The sequence below is a fragment of the Hemicordylus capensis genome, chromosome 7 (assembly GCF_027244095.1).
Source record: "Hemicordylus capensis ecotype Gifberg chromosome 7, rHemCap1.1.pri, whole genome shotgun sequence".
Taxonomy (NCBI): domain Eukaryota; kingdom Metazoa; phylum Chordata; class Lepidosauria; order Squamata; family Cordylidae; genus Hemicordylus; species Hemicordylus capensis.
Window position 1 is genome coordinate 20,376,525 of NC_069663.1, and position 8,566 is coordinate 20,385,090.

General features: G+C 50.2%; 1 protein-coding gene across 5 annotated transcripts in view; it reads right to left on the minus strand.

The window, feature by feature from the left end:
- Positions 1 to 1,237, minus strand: part of GRAMD1A (GRAM domain containing 1A) — a 56,372-nt gene extending 55,135 nt beyond the window's left edge. For all 5 annotated transcript variants that reach the window (XR_008310835.1, XR_008310836.1, XM_053268081.1 and 2 more), the window contains exon 1: positions 534 to 1,237. Coding sequence is in view for 3 of the 5 variants with exons in the window: in XM_053268081.1 (XP_053124056.1) it covers positions 534 to 1,222 (689 nt within the window). In the remaining 2 variants the exon portion in view is untranslated. The remainder of the gene's footprint in view (positions 1 to 533) is intronic.
- Between the last annotated feature and the right edge of the window lie 7,329 nt (positions 1,238 to 8,566).

Genomic DNA, 8,566 nt, shown 5'->3' on the forward strand with positions numbered 1-8,566 from the left:
CACACAGAGAGAGACACAGAAACACACACACACACACACACACACACACACACAGAGCGCCCCCCTCGTCAAAGCATCGCCCTTTTCTTTTCATTGATTAGCAAGACCTGCGAATCACTTCCACCCAAGACCGCTGCCCGCCCCCCCCCCCGGACAAAGAAGGTCGCGGGGGCCAGGGAGGGGTCCCTGGGGATGGGGGCAGAGAGAGGGGGCTGGCCGGCTGCAAGGACCCCCCCCAGCACCCACCCGCATCCACCCTCCTCCTCCTCCTCTACCCCCCTCCCGCCCCCTCCATCCCTCCTCCATCCTTCTCTCCGCCGAGGACAAGTGGCCAGCCCGGATCGCCAGCGCCGGCCGCCTTTGCCCAGCCGGACTGCGCGCCCGCCCAGCAGCAAGCCAGGAGCCGCTTGCCTGGGCGCCACGATCCAACCCCCCCCCCCACCACCACCACCAAAAAAACCAGCCGGCCAGCCCGGCATCCCTCCCTCCCTCCCTCCCCCCGCATGCCCTCCCCGCGCAGCGCTTCTCCTTACTCAAACATAGCCCGGCACGCTCCAGCGGCTCCCCCTCCCCGCCCGGACGGGACCGGACGGGATGGGATGGAGGGGCGAGCGCGGCGGCTCCCGGCCGGCGGCCCGGCGGCGGCTGCTGCTGGTGGTGCTGCTGCTGCTGTGCTGCTGCTGCCGCCGCGCGGAGGAAGAGGAAGGAGCGCCAGGCCCCGCTTCCCTCCCTCCCTCCCTCCCTCGTCGGCCGAGGCCGCCCCTTTTGCTGCGCGCACCCCCGGCTCCGCCGCCAGCGCGCAGCGCAGCCCAGCCGGAGGAGGAGGGGCTAGAGCGGAAGGCCGGAGGTGGGGGGGAGGGGGGCAAGAGGACTCCCCCAGGACTCCTGGGTCCCCTCCACACAGTCCGTGTCCAGGGGGGGCGGCCTTGAAGCTGGGGGGAGGCGGGCAGACCGGCGGGGCTCTCGTGGGGCTCCTTTCTGGGGGAGGGAGGGAGGGAGGGAGGGGGAGCTGCGTCCGTCCCCGTCCCCCGGGGGGAAAGGAGGGCTCGCACTGTGGATTGGGGCCAGGAGTCCTCCTGGGTCCCAGCAGGCCCAGATCTGGGAGGGGGACTCGGGGGAAATGATCCAGCGCGCGACCAGGAGGGAGAATGACCTTGGGAGATCCGGGGAGGGAGGGCGGGCGGACGTGGTGCGTCTTCGGTGGAATCAGGATTCCAGGCATGTGCCGCTCGGGAGGAGAAAAGGGACCTTTCTTATTGCTGGGCTTTTTGTTCGTAGCTGGAACCGCGGGGTGGCGGGGGGTTAGTGCCAGAGCCGCCGCCGGCGCGCTCGCTCGCTCGCTCGCTCGGCTTTGCTTTCCAAAATTTGGGTTCCTTTTGGGCTTCCGAATTGGGTCGGGAATGGTTGGCGGCTGCTGCTGCCGTTAGATCCAGCGAGAGAGAGAGCGAGGCGTGAAAGACTGGATGTGGCAGGCCGAACATGGAAGATGAAGGCAGCAGACTTCAGATTTCGTGCTTTTAAGATGCCCCTGGCAAAAAAGCACTCAAATGCAAAACCAAGCCCTGGCTGCTGGACCCTGTGATGCCTTAGATGTCCACAGAGGCTTTCATTAGGCAGAGCCAGCCGTGGTGTAGAGTGGTTAGAGTGCTGCACTAGGGCTTGTTCAACTCTCCCTCCCTTGAGCCATGAAAGTCTGGACCAGTCCCTTCCCGGCCGAGTCTACCTCACAGGGTTGTTGTGGGGATAAACATAACCAGGGTGTTATAACATAATGTACCACACCGTTCTGGGCTCCTTGGAGGAAGAGCAAGATATAAATGTAAATATAAGTAAACTGGAGAGAAGCAGTATATAATCAATCAACATCTGGAACCCATCTCCTGAAGTGGGGGACCACTCCATCCCTATAAAGGGTGCCGTTGAGTCAGCGTCGGCCACAGAGCCCTGTGGTTTTTCTTTGGTAGGATACAGGAGGGGTTGACCATTGCCATCTCCCATGCAGTATGAGATGATGCCTTTCAGCATCTTCCTGTATCGCTACTGCCTGATATCGGTGTTTCCAATATATTGGTCTGGGAAACAGACCAGCAGGGATTCGAACCGGCAACCTCATGCTTGCTAGGCAAGTCATTTCCCGGTGCGCCATTAGGTGGCTTTTCATCCCTACACTGTAACTAAAGCTGTGATCCTAGATACACTTTCCTGGGAGTAAGCCCCACTGAGTAAGCCCCTTCTGAATAATAGACGTGCATAAACCTTGGGTTGCACACACCTAAATAGCACAGGACGCTACCTTATACCAAGTCAGTATTGTCTACTACACAGACTGGCAGCAGCTCTTCAAAGTTTCAGGCAGGAGGTGCTGCCAGCCAGGGACTGAACCTGGGAACCTTGGCTCTGCCACTGAGCTATGAATATATCACCTTCTCCTCTTTATCCCCACTTCCATTTTCCTCTCTTCCTTCGATGGCCTCTTTTCTGGAGCATTTCATATTGCTATCTCCTCGGGGCAGAGAACCTGTCCCCGTATCCTTTGTAAGGTACCCTCCACACTACAACAGCAACAGGCAGACACTGAGTCAGCTGCTGATATTGACTTATCCATCAGGTCTCCTGTCTCCCCTGGACAGGATGAGTATGTCAATATCAGCTCACTGGGCAAAGTCAGCAATATCTGCTAATTGAGCAAAGATGTACCCTCCAAAGTGGTGACTTCAATTTAGCCAGAGGACCGGCCCTGTGCAACCCGGTCTAACATCTTTCCCAGTCGCTGTATGCTAGAGGGCCTGCCCTGTGTTTCTTCTTAGCTTGTGAGCCCCTTTGGGAGAGGGACCCGTTTTCTCATTCTCTTTGCTATATAAACTGCGTCATGAACTCTTTTTTGTTGAAGGGCAGTATAGAAAATATTATTAGTAATCATAATCCTAAATATTGATGTGCCTGGAAGAGGGCTGGAATTTAGTGGCTGGTTGTCCAACCGTTCACCAAAAACTTTCAGATTCCTGCTTGCACTGGGCCTCGCCAGATGACATAGGAAGCTGCCATATACTGAGTCAGACCATTGGTCTATCTTCACAGACTGTCTTCACAGACTGGCAGCAGCTTCTCCAAGGTTGCAGGCAGGAATCTCTCTCAGCCCTATCTTGGAGATGTCACAGAGGGAACTTGGAACCTTCTGCTCTTCCCAGAGTGGCTCCATCCCCTAAGGAGAATATCTTACAGTGCTCACACTTCTTGCCTCCCTTTCATATGCAACCAGGGTGGACCCTGCTTAGCTAAGGGGACAAGACATGCTCGCTACCACAAGACCAGCTCTCTTCCAGATTTGTGCATGTGCAGTAAATGCACAGGCATTCCTCATATAACCCCTGCTAACTTGGCAAAGAGGCACCTTTTAACATATTGATTCTCTTTATTTAGCAGGGGGAGAGCAAATGGCCCTATCCACCCCCAGCACAGTACCTCCAGTATCTATCTTATGTTTCTTTTAGATTGTGAGCCCTTTGGGGACAGGGATCCATCTTATATATTTATTATTTCTCTGTGTAAACCACCCTGAGCCATTTTTGGAAGGGCGGTATAGAAATCAAATTTATTATTATTTCTTGTTTACACAGACAGGTGTTATTGACTGGTTTGTTTTATCCAGACATTGAGTCCTTCCCAAGGACCTAGGATGGCTGAATTTTATTGTCAATGTTGTTGTTATAGATATCGTCGCAGAATATAGGCTGTTCCCAGTAAAGCTGCTTTTTGTAATTGGCTGATGGTGATTTCTGTGGCCCCTCTGGTGTTGAGGTGCTCTTCAAGGTCTTTTGGAACTGCACCCAGGGCGCCAATTACCACTGGGATTCTTTTGGTCTTTTTCTGCCACAACCTTTCAATTTCAATTTGTAGATCTTTGTATTTGGTGATTTTTTCTATTTCTTTTTTCTTCTATTCTGCTATCCCCTGGTATTGCTATGTCGATTATTTTGACTTGTTTTTCTTTCTTCTCGACTACAGTTATATCTGGTATATTGTGTGGCAGATGTTTGTCTGTTTGTAGTCGGAAGTCCCATAATATTTTTACATCTTCATTTTCTACAACTTTTTTCAATTTTATGGTCCCACCAATTTTTGGCTACAGGTAGCTTGTATTTTTTGCAGATGTTCTAATGTATCATCCCTGCTACCTTGTCATGCCTTAGTTTGTAGTCAGTCTGTGCTATCTTTTTACAACAGCTGATTAGGTGGTCCACTGTTGCATCTGCTTCTTTACAAAGGCGGCACTTGCTGTTTCTTGTGGATTTTTCAACTTTTGCTCTTATTGCATTTATTCTTAGTGCCTGTTCTTGTGCAGCCAGTATTAATTATTATTATTATTATTATTATTATTATTATTATTATTATTATTATCAATAACCATCAGCCAATTACAAAAAGCAACTTTACTGGGAACAGCCTATATTCTGCGACGATATCTATAATAACAACAGCAAGAACACTGATAATAAAATTCAGCCATCCCAGGTCCTTGGGAAGGACTCGATGTCTGGATAAAACAAACCAGTCAATAACACCTGTCTGACTGTGTAAACAATAAATAATAATAAATAAAAATAAATTGTAGGGCCATTCCAGGGCAAGCCACCTAATGGTGCAGCGTGGAAATGCTTGACTAACGAGCAGAAAGTTGCCGGTTCGAATCTCTGCTACTATATTCGGCAGCAGTGATATAGGAAGATGCTGAAAGGCATCATCTCATACTGCGTGGGAAGAGGCAATGGTCAACCCCTCCTATATTCTACCAAGGACAACCACAGGGCTCTGTCAGTGCCAGGAGTCGAAATCGACTTGATGGCACACTTTACTTTATTCCAGGGCTGTCCTCAAGGACATTGTAGGGAAGATGTTGCATTTTCCAGTACTCAAACTGTTGAAAAGATGCAGTTCTGTGCACGCGCCCGTCCACACCCCACACACAGAGTGTGTGCAACCACTTTGGTTTGGAGCGTTGTGCAGAATGGTGTTGTGCAAGTAATGTGGGTTCCTGTTGGATACAGAGGAGCAATCCATTCAGCCATGAATGAGGCTCACTGCGTGACCTTGGACCAGTCACCGTCTACACTACCTCACAGGGTTGTTGTGAGGATACGGGGGCGGGGGGCGGAGGGAGAAACCACACAGGATGTCCTGAGCTCCTTGGAAGGATGGGATTAACGTCAGGTAGATATTCCAATGGAAGCAGCCATGGAAAGTCTTATCTGATCTAGTCATCCCTTTGTTATCATGCTTACAGCTGAGATGCTCACATCCCGCCATCATATGATCCGAGGGAATGGGTGAGTCAACCGCAGTAGCCTCTCCATACTTCCTTGCCACATCTGAAGTGCTGACATTATAATCAGCTGGTGAGTCAAACAATACTTCGAGGCCACCCTTGAGCTCTCCCCAAATACACGTGGGCTCTTCGGGGGAAGCAAGTTGCCTAGAGTGCAAGAGGCTGTGAGTTCAAATCCCGGCCGGTGTGCTTCCCAGACTGTGCTTAGTAAATATAGAAAATGGCGGTGGCGGTGGCGACGGCAGCTGGGCCAGCGGCGGGAGGGTGGGAGATGGCAGCTTGGCAGCCGGCAGGGAGGCAGAGAAAATGGCAGGGGCAAGTGGGAAAAGGTGGCGGTGGGCAGGCAGGAAGAAAACGGTGGGAGCAAGTGGGCGGGAAGGAGGGAAACGGCAGTGGCAGGCAGGCAGTGGTGGCGGGGAATGGTGATGGCAGGGGGGAAGTGGTGGCACAGATGCTCTGTGCCCGGCCCAGCTAGTTATCCCCATATTGCAGATGGAAAGGCTGAGGCTGAGGCTGAGGCACCCTTTGGTCATTGTGGCTGGGGCTGACGGGAGTTGAGGTTCAGCAACATCTGGAGGCTCCCAGTTTGGGAACCACTGGGCTAGCCCAGAGTTGCTTATCAGCGGTCACAATCTCTCCGCTTGTTCTTCTGTGACATCAGAGAAGTACAGCCAATCACTATTTCTCTCACCCTTTCTCCACCGAGCTCAGGGCGTCATGCATTGTTTGTTGGTTTGTTTGTAAATACATTTACAATTTATTTATATTAGAGTTAGTTAGTTAGTTTGTTTATTCATTCATTCTCACCCCCTTTTCACCCTCACAACAACCCTGCAAGGTAGGCTAGGCTCAAACTCGGTGACAGGCCTAAGGTCACCCCATAAGTTTCCTGGCTGGGTGGGGATTTGAATCCAGGCCAGGCGGCAGGCTGTGAACATACTCGTCTTATCTAAAAGGTGGGAGGAAGAGTTGAACTTTAACAGGGTGGCAGCCGAATCCTGGCTGTTATTCTGCCTGGTTGGTGCTTCCTTCCGTCCTTTAAAGAAGTGAGAAATCTGCCATGTTTGCTTTACATTCCAATAAACGAAAAGTAAACACAGGCTGAGGTTTGCCTGAAAGCTTATCAGACATTGTTACTCTCCAGGCGCATGCCGTGCTGGACTCCTGCCAGTGCCTACTGCTGATGGTTCCTTCAAAATTTGACCCCAGCAAAAAGGTACACCCGTTTTATTCTAAGTGAACAGGCTGTTCTCAGAAAGTGGATGCCAAAGGCGTGAGTCACTTCTGTGGGCCCTTCCTGGCGAGAAAAGCCAAAAACATCCCCAAAAACGTTAATGCCACCAAGGAAGATGAGTCATAAACATAAGTGGGAATTTTGGGGAGGAAACTGAAATATATGCAATATTGACTTTCTTTCCAAATCCAAATGTTCCCACTTTAGGGAGAACATGATGTATAACTTAGTTCACCATTCGCCCCTCCAAGAAATTCTGTTTGGCATATTTATGAAGTTTTTAAAAGCATGCATTACTTCATTTTCATTCAATCATCAGGCAGAACTGAAGGCGGCTCTGCCCACCCTAAGATAAGATAAGCACGTATTTTTGCCAGTTAGCAGATAAGAAATGAAATGTCAAAAATGGAAACCATCAACAGTGCTCAAAAAGTGAGAGAGAATATTTATTATTTGGACTCAAAAACAGCATGTTGTTTTCTTCTAACAAAAGGAGAGAGAATGCAACACATATCCTGGGAACTGATCGCTGTACTGAATTTTGACTTTTAACTGGTGCAAACTAAGAAAATAAAATTTAAACAAGAAGTAATAGCATGGAGTTCTCATTCTCATAGAAAAATGGGGGAAAAACAGGGCACGGGGCATTGCACACTTGTGCAAACGTTCCCTTTAAGACAGACAGGACATGCTGGAGTTGCACAACTATTGTGCAAGGATGCCAGCAAGAATCAAACACTAGTCATGAACCTAGTCTCCAGGCTTCTCACAAGCGAGCACAACAGCTTTGGGTCTGCACAACAATCCTTCGCCATTAGCCAAGATATCATCCATGACTTTTCCTTTATGTAAAGGGACATTGGTAAAGGCCAGAAGCACTTCTGGCAGGGGTAGAAGAAATGGCTACCATGTTTGCCTGGTTTTTAGAAGGCCAGGTGAGGGGGGGGCTGGGTGGTCTGACTGTAATAAGGCCCCCAGGATGGCTTATTTTGCAGTCTTTTTAGAAACTCACTAAACTGAGAATACAGGTGGTTAACTCTTGACACACACACATACACGTACATAATGAAACACTAGTTGTGAACCCAGTATCTAGACTTCACACAAGCTAGCATGCACACGTCCGTGCGTGTTAGGCTATGAGTTTAACACCTTGCACTCATCCCACTGAGGTCATTTTTTATGAACTACACTACAGACAGCCCAAAGCCATCGTAGCTAGGGAGGATACCGTTGAACGTATCAGCTCTTGCAACAAGGCAAAAATCAGAATCGGGCAGCTTCTCTCTTCCGGCAGGTAATAAAAATAAAGGTTCCGCTGCAAGTACCAGCTCCAGCCACAAGGTGTCACTAGCTTTAATAGACACTGCTGCACCCACTAAAGGAGGCCGTTCAATCAAATAAAATGTTTTTGTATTAAATGGGCTTTAGTTCCCGGACTGCTCAGAGCAAAGCAATTCTCAAGGCAAGTGGTGGGGGTGCTGAAATCAGGTAGGGCCTACCAAAGAGGCCACTGATAAGGAACTCAAAAGCAAGTTAACCCCAACTACCATGATAAGGTCAGAGGGGGCCTGAAGAAGCCTCAAATTTTTCAAGGTGAAAATGTCTGAATTTTAGTTTTGGGTTGTGGGAAGCAGCTGCCGCTGCCACCCAACCCACTACTTCCTTCTCTTCCACCATCATGGCCCCAGCTCCTGTTGTTGGCTCTTGCAGCAGAGGAAACAAACATAGGCAGCTGCCATATACCGAGTCAGACCTATCGGTCCATCTAGCTCAGTATTGTCTACCCAGACTGGCAGCAGCTTCTCCAACGTTGCAGGCAGGAGTCTCTCTCAGCCCTATCTTGGAGATGCTGCCAGGGAAGGAGCTTGGAACTTTCTGCATGCAAATGCTCTCCCCAGAGTTCCCCCATCCCCTAAGGGGAATATCTTATAGTGCTCACGTATCCTTTCAGCCGGAGGAGAGTAATCTCCAACGGCCATCATCTCCAAAGAAGGAAGCGACCCAAA